Below are 16479 nucleotides of genomic sequence, written 5' to 3' on the forward strand. Positions count from 1 at the left end.
TATGTCGACAAATTAAGCTCTAAAAACGCATCTAAGAGGGTTGATTAATTTTAGATTGTCTTTTCTTTCCACCATAATTCCATCAACATCCTTTTTTCGACTCTTGCGATAAGATCGCATTCTCCCGATAAACCGTTTTTTTATTATAAAAAAGAGGAAATTGTGCATATAGTTACAGGGTTTTAAAAAAGGAGCACGTCAAGAAAATGAATTCAACTATACAAAAATTGCACATTTTTTTCGAATGTATGTTACAGCTTTCGTTTTTGATAAAATGGTTCAAATCTCATTTAACACACTTAGCACACTCACACATTTAAGACTCGCAAACTATATGTCATCATCACTTCTGTATTATCAGTGGCTTCGTGGAGTTCGGCAGCAAAACTGTGTTTCGCGGACCCTCGGTCGCTGATGAAGTCGAGGACAAGGGCGGGACAGCATGGCTACTCGGGTCCTTTCCATTGGGATCTCTCGGTTGCGACTTCCATTTGTTGTCCAAGTCTTTTCCGAACAAATCAGTGTCCGACACACAACCTAACGAATCCGTCTCTTCTCCGTCTGAAGTGTTGACACTGTAATTGGTCTTGCCGCTGTGACCTCGCACTTTGAAGTCGCTGCAGTCCATGAGAGTTTCGGGTCGAGAGACATCCCCCCAGGAGGCTTCGGGGTTGCTCGGAGGCGAAGTCGCACTTCGTTCTCCAGATTGGTCCTCGAATTTTTGATACTTCTTAATCCCTGAAAAGAATTATTATTTCTTTTTTGCCGAATATGGGCTTTCACCGATTCGATCACCTGTTATTCACAAATGAACCACCAGAAAAAGTTACTATACTAACTACAAATTAACCTATATATGGTAGGTATCTAAGTAATAAAATAATTCTATCAGTATAGTAATAACAGTATCATTACACAGCGGTTCAGTTTGGTACTTGTTTGTTCACTACTGAAAAATGAGATAGCAGAGGAAATTTATCAAGAGCTAACTCTTTCGTGTGCGCAGTTCGTATGGCTTCGGTGCCAGTTTCTTGTTGAATGCGGCGCGTATCTCCGGCTGGTAGAACAGGATGACCAGACAGAGGGAGACTGAGCCAGAGAGGGTTAGGAGGAGGTGGAGCAAGTGCACCCACCAGTTGCCCACACTCATCATCCACCCACTCACAAACAACACCACAGTCACAACTGCACAAAACAACAGCCCATAATTTTAAGATCATTTATCCACGAGGGATAGGACCAACATACGAGCTGTACAGCTCATCACGGCGAACCGCTGTTGTGCCCCTGCTTAAGAACTACATGCAATTTTTTTTAAATTAAGAAACACTTTCAAGTAAAACATATTTGAGAAACGAAACAGTAAAAAGCACAAGCAAATCTTAAAAATGAAGACGGAAAAGTGACATCAATTGGTGTTCATAGAAATATAGTTTTCGATGAATGCATCAAAAGCATACAGATTTCTTGGAGCGTTTTGCCTATTCCTCAGAAGCTTTGATCTTGATGCGTTTGCGAGTTGCTCATAAGTTTGAAATGCTTAATAAATACTTTTAAATTTGAAGCTTATAAGTTTCAAGTAAGTAATTGAAGTTGCAAAAATGATTTAGTTGAGTTAAGACCTCTTACTGATTGTGGCCAAGAAGTTATTCTGAATGTTCAATTGGAACACACGCCAAACTCCACTCTCTCTTAACTCAGCGAACAACTCCGTCGCAGACCTCATAGTCTGCCAGTACAGTAGCAGAGTGACCCCCACATAGAGGAGGGTGGGGGCTATGAGGAGGGAGAGGAAGGAGAGCGGGCGGTAAGAGGAGGGGAAGCAGGCGTAGCCGTCGCCACTCAGTCCGATGTCCTCCCGGAACATACCGAAGTAGACTGCCACTACTGATCCTGGTAAGATGCAAAGATGGCTAACAACATTATCAACTGAAGCTTTAATTTGGGCATCATCAAGTGTAGAATTGCCAAAAAATTGAGAAGTGCAATCGAAATCATTCAGGAGAACATCTAGGAATAATAGAATGAACCCCAGCATCAAGTTTGACCCCCTTGCCATTAAGGAGTCTACTTTTTGCCCTGAGTAGATGAATAAATTTATGTTAACATACCAGATCCGGCCCCAAAAATACCGAGAGTTTGAGCCTGGAAAGTCTGGACATGAGTCGCGAAAGTCTGGAAATTTGAGTCCAGACTTTTACGATCCACGGCGCGACTCATATCCAGACTCAAAGTATTTCGTAAAGTATTAGTGCGGCGAGACTTTCAAAGCATGGACATGAGTCTGGCACCTGAACCCAGGTGGCGGTTCTTTGACGTTATCCTAGTTGGTTACTGGTTTTAGTAGTTTATAGGAGACCTGGTAGGGCGATGGTGTTGAATATGTATGCTATTGGGAATGAGTCGGCCCTCTCCCACAATCTGGGCTCATACTCGTTGAGCAGGTTCAGGGATATGTTGAGGAGGCTACCCTGGGATGCCAAGTAAGAGAACAGCATCATCATGCTAGCCAGCCGACACTGCACATGGTCACTGCTCACAATCTGATAACCAAGAAGACAAGTTATGGTGCAACCTTTGAGTGATCTCTCTAACTAACCTGACAACTTTGAAATTAAAATCAATCCGAACGATGGCCTCAAGTTGTAATTAATTTTTGACATTATAAATAATAAATGAACATGTATAGCATGAGTGTTACCTTGTCAGCGCCTGAGAGGTATGAGCAGAGGAAGAGATTGTAGAAGAAGAGAAGTAGCATGTGATGACTGTGCTCCTCCTCGTCTATGACGTCATGCACGAAGAGCAGCAGCAGGAATGTGGCCACCACTGCCACACTCCCGATTGTCATCCCAATCATTGACACCCAGAAAAAGTCCTCCTGAACACAAGATGGAAAATTTCAAATAATTGAAAACGCAACACATCTCAGCATTGCAGTTTACGTTGCCAAATGTTTCCCAAGGGTCCCCATGGTACTATTTTTGGTTTCTTTAACTTGGTTTCTTGCGCCTGCCTCATTTTTCCAAAGGCGATTTTGGCGGCAATGCACACTGATTTTGAGGAGGGAGTGCCCGCCATAAACGCAATTTTTGTCTAAAATTTGTGAAATACTCAAAACGATTTTTATATCCAAAACTTTATTGACCATGATCATTCTCAAGTTTTAGCAGAGCTCAAAAATTTAAAATGAGTTACCTTAAAAAATTCGACCCACCTTTTCCTTCTGTGCACTGCACTGGTCTGAGTTTACAATGCTGGTGTGCATGATGCAAAATGCATGAAATTTTTCCACCGCGGACGCCTGCTTTTAATTTTTGTACTTCTCCGACTTGTCCTAGTTATGTTGCGAAAAGGTGAGAGAAACAAAATCGAAATTACGCGTTGAGGTTTGCTGTTAATGTGTCGACCGAGGTGGTCGGAAACAATGTCAACTGTTTGCTTTAAATCCGAAGTCGAACAGGTTCAGAGTGCGAAACACGAGCTTGACACAAAATTGAGCTTATGTGAACAAAATGAGTTAGTGTTACCCGTTGCATGTCGTCAGTCTTTGCCTGGTCCACCACAGCGACCACTGCAAAGGAAGTAGTATGTGTGGAACTGCACACACCTCTAGACTCCCCCATCTCCACCCCCCTCATCCCCTCCCTTTCGTAAGTGTCATTCTCCCACACATAGTAGGCACACACATACTCCATGTCCACCTCGTAGTTGCCTAAAAAGCTAAACTTTACTACAAAAATATTGTAATGAAATGCACGCGCACATTTACATTTTGAATGGGTCACAAAATGCAAATTTCAACAAATTTATCCGATTCCGGTGCAAGTAGCGCAGGAGGGGCCGACCACAGAAGTAATTTAAAAACAAGTATCATTTTGTTCAAAATTCGTGCAGAAGACGAACGCTGTTAATAGGTAATTCTATATTTTTATTATTAAGACAGTGGTTTTAATCCTTTCGAGAATCTTCAGTTGATTGGTTCATTTTGAAACTTGAATAATTGATTGTTCTTGAACTTCAAAGTTTTTAATTTTCTTTTGAGTTTGTCCCAGTTTTGATTGGTTCCAATTTTTGAGCCTAAACGCTGACTGAGTTAAGGTTTGGTTGTCGAACTTGTTGACGTCGGCTGTGGCTGTGTCATATAAGTGTTGGCTTAGTTGAAGAATGTCGGCTATGCTAATTTCGGTTGTACACTAAATCTCGTTTATGATGGTTGATGGTTGCTGATGTTGCAGCTAGTGATGATGCTGCGGCTGCTTGACCAAATTTTGCTGAATGGTTCTCCGACAATCGCTGGGTATTATTTTCCAAATTTTGTTAGTTGTTTTATTCAAATCCGTCTAGCAAAAATTAGTTTCCTAACGCTTCAAGAATCCTGAAATCCAAAACTTTTCTGCACCTTATCGTATGTCTGCCCTGTTGTTCTGATATACATTTGCTCCTAGCGTTTTGTTCTTTGTGTTTTTGACGGTGATATTAGCCCCTTTTAGAGTTTGAATTTATATTGAATTTTGATGATGTTATCTGGTACTTAAAGTACTGACTTTTCGTACAAAAATTCATATAATAGCTAATTAATTGCTTCACGCTTTCTACTCGCTCAAAACAAGACAGTAACATCAAATTGAACAATTGACACTGTTTTTTTCCGATACAAACAATTGTTTTTATTGAATAACGGCTTCAATAATTTTATATGTATCCTTCAATCTGTTTAGAAGAATACTTGTGGTGCCTGAATTTGCGTAGAAGTTACAAAAAAAAATTCTCAAAAAAGCCTTTGTTTCTTGGTAACTTAACCAATTTGTATCAATAAGCAATTATTGCTGTTTCAGGAGAAATAAAAATTTGGAAGCTAATTGATTCATATTTTTTAAAGTGTTCGTCAAGTGATCTATCTTCGTCAAAAATTGTCAATTTGTTTCCGCCTATTACACCAGCGACGCAAAAATAACATAAGAGAAAAATGTTTAATGTGGATTTGACTTCGCTATTGTTTAGGAACGCTCGCCGAGCTTAGTTTTGGTTGTCAGCTCTGTTGATGCCAGTTGTGGCTGTGCCAGATTTTTGTTGGCTAAGTTGATGACTGTGAGCTATGCTAATTTCGATTGTGAACTTCATTTTGTTTTTCATAGTTGCTGGTTGCTGTTGGTTGTTGGCTAGTTTGTTGCTGCTGCTTTTGCTGCCGCTATCAGTTGATGCTGAAATTGCTGAATTATGATTTCACGTAATGTGTCACAGTGCAAAATAGTGTTGATTGGTTCTCCGACAACTGTTGGGTATTGTTTTCTGAATTTCGTTATTTGCATCATTCAGTTCCGTCCGGCAACACTCAGTTTCATTAATCCCGCAGTCCAAGACTTTTATGCGCCCCAGCATATGTATGCCCTTTTGCTCTGATATTTTTTGTTTCTTGCGTTTTGTTCTTTGTGTTTTGACGGTGATATTAGCCCCTTTTAGAGTTTGAACTTACATTAAATTTCGATATTGTTATCTGCTACTTAAAGTACTGACTATTTATACAAAAATTCATATAAGAGCTAATTAATTGCTTCACGCTTTCTTCTCGCTCAAAACAGGACAGTAACATCAGAATGAACAAATGAAACTGTTTGTTCCGATACAGACAATTGTTTTTATTGAATAAAGGCTTCAATAAATTTATATGTATCCTTCATTCTGTTTAGAAGAACGTTTGTGGTGCCTGATATTGCGTAGAAATTACAACAAAATTTCAAGAAAAAGCCTTTGTTTCTTGGTAACTGAACCAACTTTCATCGATAAACGATTATCGCTGTTTCTAGAAGAATAAAAGCTTGCAAGCTAATTGATTAATATTTTTTGAATTGTTTGTCAAGTGATCTATCTTCGTCAAAAATTGTCCATTTGTTTTTGCCTATTAAACCAACGACGCAAAAATAACATAAGAGAAAAATGTTCAGTGTAGATTTGACTTCGCTATAGTTTGGGAACGCTCGCTGAGTTTAGTTTTAGTTGTCAGCTCTGTTGATGCCAGTTGTGGTTGTGCCAGATTTTTGTTGGCTAAGTTGATGACTGTGGGCTATGCTAATTTCGATTGTGAACTTCATCTTGTTTTTCATGGTTGCTGGTTGCTGTTGGTTGTTGGTTAGTTTGTTGCTGCTGCTTTTGCTGCCGCTATTAGTTGATGCAGAAATCGCTGAATTATGGTTTCACGTAATGTGTCACTGTGCAAAAGTGTTGGTTGGTTCTCCGACAACTGTTGGGTATTGTTTTCTGAATTTCGTTAATTGCATTATTCACGTCCGTCCGGTAACACTTAGTTTCATTAACCCTGCAGTCCAAGACTTTAATGCGCCCCAGCATACGTATGCCCTTTTGCTCTGATATTTATTTGTTTCTTGCGTTTTGCTCTTTTTTTGACGGTGAGATTGGCCTTTTTACAAATTTAATTTAAATTGAATTTTGATTTGTTGGTGTCACGTGGATTCCACGGTTAATGCAATTTTTTTAAATTTTTTTCTAATTTTTTTCTCATTTTTTTCTCATAAATATCAGTCTTGGACTTTTATTCTGATATTTATTTGTTTCTTGCGTTTTATTCTTTTTGTTTTTGACCGTGATACTGGCTCTTTTTACAAACTAAATTCAAATTGAATTTTGATCCGTTGGTGTCACGTGGATTCCACGGTTAATGCAGTTTTGGACTTTTATTCTGATAATTTTTTGTTTCTTGCGTTTTGTTCTTTTTGTTTTTGACGGTGATATTGGCCGTTTTTACAAATTAATTCAAATTGAATTTCGATAATTTGGTGTCAATTCACTTGGATTCCACGGTTGATCAAGTTTTTCTTTTTTTTTAGTTTTTTCTCATTTTTGATCTGATTTTTAAATAAATGGGCATATTTTCTCATATCAATAAAAAAGCAGTTTAACTTGACGACACTTGTCACACTTAGCATATGATTTTTTTTTGTGTGTGGGAGTAGAGACAAAATTTATCCAACAAAGGTTTTTACGGGCTTCAGTAAACCACAATTATTGTTCTTATCAATAACAAAAATAAAACTTAAGGTTTTCCAGATATATTTATTTTGAAATTTTTTTTGACATTTTGCTAGGAAAGTTTTAACTGAAACTTAAAATACTGCCTTTTTATGCAAAATTCTATTAATAGCGTATAATATGCTTCACGTTTTCTAATCGCTCAAAAGCAACCAAAAACTTAAGAAAAAGAATCTGGTTCAACACAGAATTTTTTTTTTCGTTTGAAACAGGATTTCAAAAACTTTAATATGCATCACTTGATCTGTTCTGAAGCTTATTTGTGATACCTGATATTGTGTGGAAAAAGTAAAAACCTGAAAAAAAACTTAAGCACAGAAAACAAAGTTTCTCCGCACTTCAGTAATCGGTACAATTTTTTCTCGAAGATTGGCTTTCGTTTCTTGGTAATTTATTCAATTTGTATCACTTTTTTTTGGAGGGATAAAATTTTGCAAACTAATTGAATTAATTCTGTAAAATGTTCAACAAGTGATCTAACTTTGTCAAAAAACGTCACCGTTTGTCTTTGCCCATCCATCATAAGGGGAAAAACATGAGAAAAAAAGAAATATTATGTAGATTTGGCTTCGTCATTGTGGTTCAGAGACTGATTCTAGAAAGCTTCTCACGAATTTTTGAATGCAGCAAAAAGCATAACTCTAATAGGAGCATTGAAGTGAATTGACTGAATCATACTCATGTCTTCTCCTTGGCCATGGTATGCTTCGACATAGTTGAGGGAAAACTGAACAGGAACTGAGATGGACACTCCGTCTGGATCCCGTACAGTGACAGAGACTACATCTGTCATCCTCTTCTGAAACCGGTTTCTGGACTTGAAAACCGGAGAATACTCTTTGCCCATGTTCACAATTTCAGGCTGGTACTCCTTTTCTAAGGCCAGTCTGGGGGCCCCGAAGTCGCTTTCGTACATTCCGAGTACCACTGAGGTGCCAGCTGGCAAAGTATCGAGGGTGTCTTTTTTGATTTTAACCTCTAAAACATTGATTATAATAAGCTTAGGAAAGACAGTTAACAGCCGACTTAAAACTGAATTTTCGACTCTAATCGGAAATGAGCTTGTCACGACTTTTGGCTTAAATATAATATTCTCATTTCATTTTACAATTCAAGCCTGCCTCGATACCTACAAAAAATTCAACAGAACAAGCTTCACCACCATCTGAACGGAGATCATGGAAGAAAATTAATTGAGTCATTCATATAAAACTGTCAAACTAAGGTACCTTGTAGAGTTCCAGAAGTCACCCCGTTGAAGTCCAGTCTTCTGCACTCCAAGTCAGCCGTGTCGTTAGAATTACCCTGGATGTTCTGCATCACAAACTTCATGTTTCCCGAAGTATACTCCCTGCTGCTCGATTCGTTCCCACCCCATTGCGCTATGTTGTGGATCAACCCCTGAACGCTTTCCAAGAAAGGCAGTAAATCGTTTTCGTTCTCACGAACGAGTGGGCACATTTGGACTAGCTTTTCGACATAATCAAGAGTTTTGGGCACCACTATAGTCAGAATTTCTTCGTGTTGCTCCAAAAAAGTCAGAACATGTTCCGTGTTGTACTGAAGCCTTAAAAAAAACTATTTTATTAATATTGAATGGTCTTGTTAGTTTTTGTTCTAACCGCTTTCTGATCTGGATTCTGATTCTTTTTTCAACGCAAAGCCGATTTCACTGAAACTGAGTCAATCAATGCAAGAAAGAAGCGAAGCGGAGCTTCGTACAACTTGCAATTCAACAAAAACATTTAAAAAAGAGAAGTCGAAAAAAATTATAAAGTTATGAAAGAACAAGCAAAAATAGGTCTACCAAAAACTTAACAACTTTCGATATGCCTCGATAGAAATTCATTCCAGGAAAAAAATCCCAAAAATTTGAAAATTAAATTAGCAACGGAACAAAACTTACAAAGAGTCAACAAAGTCAACGATCTTTGAGCAGACACAAGTTGATACGAAAAAAATATGATTAAAAAAAATCTTTGAATTTTAATTCCCAACTGGAAATACAAGGAACAACACTTGCACTTGCAACTGCAATGCAAAATGCTTACAGCCTAAGAAAAATTAGTAATGTAGCAACTCAGCCGACAATTTTTGAGCAGACACCAGTTGAGCCGGACAAAAATAATTTTAAGATTTTTTTATCTTTCAAGTTCTGCCCCCGATAGTAGGACGAACAAAACATGCACTTGCAAGGAAAGTGGCTTACAGCTCAAACAAATGCGTGATAAAGGAAATTTAGCTGACAAAACTTGAGCAGACAAAGGCAAGTAAGTCCGATAATTGTATTTTAACCAACATTTTTTTTTGCCAATTGCATACAAACTAAACAAAAAACAAGGTCCAGCCGAGACGCGAAACTCAGACCTTAGAATGCAAAAGCAACGGCGTTACTACTCGGCCAATTGAGGAAAAACTTGAAAAATGTTAAGCATCAATATTACAGAAAAGGTTTGCAAAAAGAACAGAGTGAAGAGAAAAAATTAGCGGAAAAAAATGGTTGCCAATAAAACTTTTGAGCTACAAAGATTTAAAAGTTACGACAAACTCATAAAACCATAAAAATATAAATTACCATCGAAATTACCATCGAAAACTTAAAGTAACATCGAAACACGCAACATATTTTGACTAAGCTGAAATGAAATAATCAAAACCGTTAATCGAAAAAAAACCATCACAAATTTCAGAGCTTTCAATCATTGAAACAACTGTTCAAATCAATAGAAAGTCAAGCCTATGCTTTGAAACTTAGAACCAAAAAACGCACCATATATAACAAACTGCCTTTCAAAAAATAGAAAATGAGCCGACGGAAACTAGGACAAAAACCACTAATGCGAAAAACTATTTATATTTTAAGAAAAAAAAAATAAATCTTTCGAGTTCTATCCCGAAAAATGAAAGTCCGACAATTCAATTTTTTTCGATTTTTCTTTTCAATTGCAACTAAAAAACAAGGTCAGGAAACAAAAAAAACAAGAAGATAGCATGCAAAATTTGATTTCCCCAAAACGACCCAAAACTAGGTTAGAAAGCCAATAAAATATAAGCCGAAATTTTTAAGGCCAAAACAATGTTTCAGCAAAAAAAGTTTCAAAAAAATTAAAACTTACAAATTCAAGGTTAGTAGAATTACAAATTGCAAGAGTAAGTGAAAACATGAAAGTAATTACAATAAAAACTGCATACAGCCAAAACAGTTTGAGATGTGGCAACTAAGCCGACAAAACATAAGCAGACGAATAATGAGCCGACAGTTTCTTTGAAACAGAATATTTCCCGTTTGAAAAAAAAACAGGCCCTGCTCAGATTCGAGCCCAGCACTATTGCTTTCTCAGGCTTATTCGTTACCTCCAGACTAAGTGTGTCGGAGACGCGTAGAAATTTGAATTCAATATGAACCAAGATACCAAGTGATTAAAGTGATTCTGTTAAACAAGTTGTATTCCCGAAAAAAGCCTGCATTCCGATTTGAAAACGCTTGCTAATCGCAAGCGCAATAACCCAAATCCCGATTCGCGCCGGTCAAAACTTGATTTAACCTATTTCAATAAAGTGCAATCAAAAATTGCTATTAAAATATAAAAAGGACCAAGTTAACATCCTCCCTCCCAAAGCCGTTTGGGAGAAGGATGTTAACTTGGCGGTTCAAAATCGAATTCTTCAGCCAATCAGAAGACAGCATTTTTCCTGTAGTTTTCAGCGAAATTATTGGGGTTGATGAGGGTTTCGGGGGTTTCGTCGTCTTAAAGTCCAATCGCTTTTGGTGGGGCTTTGAGACGACCCTACCCTCAAATTCTCCCCTTGAATTTCTGAGAAGTAGATGTTGCTTAAATTCAAACGGTTCAATTTACATGTTTTAACTCTCATTTGTTGTCTTAATGCGTCATGTCGTTCGTCTTAATGGCTTGAAAGAAATGATTGCTATAGTGAAAAGCAAAACCGTTCAAAAGCATTTTTGGCTCAGAAAACGAATCGGCGTTACTAAAAACTGATCGCAATCAGGAGTCAAAATCATAACGACTCACTTCATTCCGTCGAAGGCCTGGAACAATGGCACGTGAATAGAAAGTCTTTCAGTGGTCAACTCGTCTTTCATGTGGTCCATCAGTGTGACCAGTTTGCCAATGAGATCAGTGTACACCACTGGGTTTCCTTGATCGACTTGTTCGGTCAACTCTTTAATCGCTTCATACACTTTATAGTCATTGTAACTTAGTTTTACTATTTTCTGACGTTCGGGCGTAGTTGTTAAGATTTTCTCGTCCAGGCTTGTTGAGCTTTTGCCTGCAATCACCTCGGCCGTGGATGCATTATAGGCAGGCTGTGTCGGTATCTCGTAAGCTTCAGTTGGAGCGACAGTTGCCACACTTACATCTCCGTTAGCAAAAAACTTCATGACTTTTCCCATATTTTGGTCAAAAAGTGGATAACATGAACACTCGAAAGTACCTTTTGGTCGAGCCTCAACCACTCCGCATTTTCTTGCCACACTCGTTACGGGATCGAAGTTAAATTCAACACTATTGTTAGCAAAAGGAACAGTAAAACCATTTTCAAGCTTACAGAAAAGCTTAACTTGCTTGGGATGATCGATGTCAAAAGCGCACATGGAACAGCATAACTCAGGGTTTCTGTATGATCCCTGGGACGAAATTGAGACGTCAGTGGCCGTTCTAATTTCGCTGATTTTGAGGGGAAACTTCAAAGGTCGGTCGGTCGCGTACTCGTTTGTACTTGAATAAAAACAAGGCGTTTGTCTGTCAACACCTATAAGATTTATCTCCACCATGACGACTCCTGCACTGGGGTAAGTAACGGTTGAATCAACAGCTTCTTGTCCGTTCCCGAGATCACACGTTATGTCAACTTCGATAGGAGGTCCGAACAAAACGAGGTATCCGTACAGCTTTGGTGGCATCCAGTCGCATCGCATTTGGTACGTGAAATCTCTCTTGTCAACAGGAAGAGTCTGGAACCCGAAGACGGTCAAACCTTCAGACTCACTTCTTAACGGACTCTGAATCCCTTTGATGTTCTCAAGGCCATTGTAGCAGATTAAAGAATAAATGCCGTTGTGCTCGAACTGCAAAGGTTCAAAGTGGATGGTCGAACAGATTCCCGGATTGTTGCATTGCGGATCTTCCAACCGACTCCATTCGATTCTGATGCCATCTTGTCCTTCTGGGAACTCTCCAAAATCTGTGAAGCGTCTAACCCAGGTGCAGTTTTGAATTGGGTTTCCTTTAGCGCAACATCCTATGCTCACGTTTTGGTTATAACAAGGTTGGTACACGGCAGAATTGTGCAAATTACAATATAGGTTGTTGTAGGTCATTTTTTCTTCGGTCTCCAAATGCATGTGCAATGAAGTAAATGTGAAATCGAACTGCTTACTTGTGACGTCATGAAGTTCTTCTGGAAGGTTCTGAGAGCAACTGAAGCTTTCTATGTTGAAATCTTTGCGGAAATCTACAGTATAATTAAATCCATCGAGGGGCGAAACACCTTCCAGTGTCTGGTTTGCGGAGGAACCATCTGGGTGTGCTACACACAATATGCTCAGATCCACATTCCCATGTGCGATGGGCTGAACATGTTGTTTTAGACCTACGTCGATATTTAGAAACTCATACTCACATTCTGTGTACTTTTGTCGCAAAAGCCAAGCAAAACCGCGTCTGTATCGACATAAAACTGCAAGGGCTTCCATTTCTTCCGGCCCATTTGCGGAAATTTCACCACTTTTACTTTCAAAATAGTAGAAAGAATAGTCAGTTTTACTGTCCGAATCACCCATTAAGAAATAAAAATCGTGTGAGAACTTGCGATCTTCGGATTCTGGCGACATCAGATACGAATTACAAGCTATTGTTTTCATGATATCAGAGTCGTCATAACCTGGATGGAATCCCGTCAGAAACTGCGAATCAAAGGCGCCGGATAAGAAAACATCACGACGGTCGGTCAGTTGACCTCCATCCGCGAGGCAGAAGTCGCTTGGATGGATTCCAGACGAGTAAAAGTCGTCCACAGTTTGGTAGCAAGCTTTGTAGTAGTATCCGAACTGGGTTGCACGCGGATCATCAAGGTAGACAGCTCGGGTGTTGGGTCCACAAGGACCATTCTCGAAAGTGTGAGCCCACCCGGGGTCCTCAGCAACTTCAACTCGAAAATCTAGTCGGTTGTTTGTAGTATGAGTAGCGCATTCTGCATTTGTATTCATCTCTGCGCACTTTGTGGGATCCTTTGACTGAAAAATACAGTAACTGTCTCCTGGAATGATTTCCAGGTAGTATCGTCCCGAGTTCCAGAGCTGGACGGTGTAGATTTGGAAATCTATCACAATACTTCGCTCAATAGTGTTCCAAGTTATTGAGTCAAATGAGTAGTCGTGGTACAAAGAGGACTCGACTAGCGTGTTGTATTCGCATTGTGACAACATAGAAGAACCTATGTCAGCACTTTTTTCGTACTTCATGAACTTCATTGACACTGGGACATAGTCTTTCTTGAACTCATTTCTCTGCGTGAACACATGGTGGTTGATCACGCACTGCATGTGAAAATTGTGCGATATGGGCACGCTCAAGTTGCACGTAGGTGCGCACTCGATGCTGTAAGGGTGTACCAAAGTACAGTTTGCGTAGATGTCACGCCCTTGCAGAAGTGGATTCGATTCCATGTCGTGGTTCAACTGGACTGTATAGAGACCAGTATTTCTTGGTTCAAGGTAGTTGAACCTTTTCGTTCCTATGGCCTTGACGTTCACGTTTCTTGGACTTCCAAGCTGACCACATACAAAGTGTCGACTGGTTTGAATGCCTCGAGGTGAAAAAAATGATGCGTCCGGATCGCCGAATAACTCCAAAAACGAAAAACGAAATGTGTGAACTGGATAACCAATTGTCTCAAAAGCAAATGCAAAGCTCGACCCATAGTCGCTTTGCTTCATATATATGTGATTATCGTCACCGACATCTAATTCATCGGTCACAATCAGTCTCAAGTCTTCTTGAAACCGATCTATTTCAATTTCATCTGAGATTTTGATGGTGCTCTCTGAATTAATACGACGCAAAGCATAGCAGCGGACTTTCACAATTTGAGCTTCTAATATCACTTTTGGCTGGTACATTTTGTTATGTTCCCCATTTTTTATGCAACCAAAACTTATTTCCTCAATAGAATCTCGAATGACCTGGTTCGCTGTGTCATACGACTCACACGTTACGAAACGACTTAACAGACATCCTACAACATCGACAGTAACCGAGAATTCGAGATAGGCAGTTTGGTCGTCATTCGCAGGAATCGAACATCCGGTGTGCTCAACCTCGATTGAGTTTATTTCACCTTCGTACATGAAACACATGATTCCTGAAACCTGTTCGCCGAGATTGCATTGCGAGTTAACGAGACGCCCATCATTGTCGACAAACAAGCATCCCGGATCACCGTCGAGAAAATATAGGATCCGAGTGTCACTTATTGTAGCTGATTGTCGTCGTGGAGCTCCAGCAAAGTTGAGAATAACAGACTGCGCAAAGTTATTCGTCCCGCCAGCTTGAAACATTTCAAGGTACTCATCGGTAACAACGTCTGCACGTCGGGTTTCGCGACATCCCTCCCGAACTTCCTGCTGCTGTTGGAAGACTGGCTTTGAAGTGATGATGGAAAATGGTAAAATGAAGGCGAAGTATTTGAATGAGTCAACATTGACGGAAAAATAGTCAACTTGGCCGTTCGGAAGATTAAAAGTAAACAGCGGCTCACCGTCGTCTAAAAGCTGCAAAAAACAAGTAAAACTTTTGAGACATGATTTGAAAACTCTCAGCAAAAGCTCAATAAAAATGCTATTCTTAGTCTTGGTTTAATTCTTAATCTTAAAAATCCTATTCTTCTAACCATCTCAAAAAAAACATAAAACGGTTGCAAAAGCTATTATTTCATTTCAAAACCCCGTCCTCAAACTCAAGGGTTCAATTAAACTAGCAAGCCCGACTCCATTTATTCTTGAAAACTTGAAAAATTTTGACTTTTTTCCATAGCTTGGATTTTTTTAAAAAAATTTAGATCAATTCATGGAAGTTTTTGAAGCGACGAACTTTGAAAAACTTCAAAGCAGCTTCGATTGCTTCGCAAAAATGTTATTTATTCAAGCAAGATGTTGAATAAATGAAATCTTGAAATTTTTCACGTTATTTTTTAGAACAAACTGATTCGCGCAGTTTCAGTTTTTCTCAGCAAGCTATTCAAGCGATCAAGATTTGAAATAACTAATTTACTTCATGAAGGGAACCAATATGTACAAGATGCATGTTTTTCCTTGAAAGCAACAAAATTTTTAAAAGTTTCAAGTAACTCTGATGAGCAAACTGGTTCGCAAAAATTTGTGAATTTCCTAAGCAAGCACTTCATCCGACAAAATTTCGAAAGATTTCAAGTTATATCAAAGACCACACTGGTTTGCGAAATATGCAAAATTCATTCACAAGCTATTTACCCGATGAAACTAGAATTTGTTTCAAATTATTTATTAAAGCGGTTCGTTTTGCAAGAAAATTATCAGCATTTCAAAACAAGCTGTTCAAGCGATAGAACGCCGAAGTAATTCAAGTTATTTCATTAGGCTTTTCAGCTTAAGAAAAATTTGATTGTTATCTGAAATATCTCAACTATTTCATAAACCGAATGGGTTTGCCAAAAATTCAAGTTTTCTACGCAAGTTTTTCCAGGAATGAAACTTTAAAAAATTCACGCTTTTTTAGGCGAGTTAGTTTGCGAACAACGCAAGTTATTCTAGGCAAGATTTCAAAGAAATGAAATGTTGAAAAACTTCAAGTTATTTCAGAAAGCGAATGAATCCGTTTGTAAAATTTTAGAAATTTCAAAACCAAACTATTTAGGTAATGAAACGGTTAAATGTTTCAAATTATTTCATGGAGCAAATCGGTTTGCAGTAAATTTTCAATTTTTCCTAAATATGAAATATGAAATGTTGGCATATTTCAGAAATATGAAATGTTGGCATATTTCGGGTCATTTTGTGGAACAAATCAGTTTATGAAAAGTCTAAGTTTTTTTATAGAAGCTACCCAAGCAAAGCAACTCGGAAAAATTTCAAGTCAAATCATAGAGCGAATGGGTTTGCAAAAAATTCAAATTTGTCTAGGCAAGCTATTCAAGCAATGAAACTTTGAAATAGTTCAGATTATTTTATTAAGCGAATCGACTTGCAAAAATTCAAGTTTTTCCAAGCAAGCTTTTCAAGCAATAAAACTGTGAAATTTTTCATATTACTCTATAGAGCGATCGGTTTGCGAAAAACTAAAAGCGTCTAAGCAAGGTATTCAAGCAAACAATTTTTGAAAAAGTTCAATGTAATGCAATGTATTTGAAAAAATTCAATTTGTAAAAAATCAATGT

At 38.4% G+C, this 16479-nt stretch overlaps 1 protein-coding gene across 1 annotated transcript in view; it reads right to left on the reverse strand.

Annotated features, from left to right (window-relative positions):
• Positions 1 to 260: 260 nt before the first annotated feature.
• LOC134839822 (uncharacterized) overlaps positions 261 to 16479 on the reverse strand; it is a 33608-nt gene continuing 17389 nt past the window's right edge. Inside the window, exons 4-12 of the mRNA XM_063855444.1 lie at positions 11079 to 14839; positions 8277 to 8614; positions 7726 to 8025; positions 3531 to 3715; positions 2702 to 2881; positions 2360 to 2543; positions 1630 to 1893; positions 991 to 1185; positions 261 to 738 (exon numbers count right to left, since the gene is read on the reverse strand). Of these exons, the coding sequence (XP_063711514.1) occupies positions 344 to 738; positions 991 to 1185; positions 1630 to 1893; positions 2360 to 2543; positions 2702 to 2881; positions 3531 to 3715; positions 7726 to 8025; positions 8277 to 8614; positions 11079 to 14839 (5802 nt within the window). The 3' untranslated portion in view covers positions 261 to 343. The remainder of the gene's footprint in view (positions 739 to 990; positions 1186 to 1629; positions 1894 to 2359; positions 2544 to 2701; positions 2882 to 3530; positions 3716 to 7725; positions 8026 to 8276; positions 8615 to 11078; positions 14840 to 16479) is intronic.

Source organism: Symsagittifera roscoffensis, chromosome 2 (assembly GCF_963678635.1).
Source record: "Symsagittifera roscoffensis chromosome 2, txSymRosc1.1, whole genome shotgun sequence".
Lineage (NCBI taxonomy): Eukaryota > Metazoa > Xenacoelomorpha > Acoela > Convolutidae > Symsagittifera > Symsagittifera roscoffensis.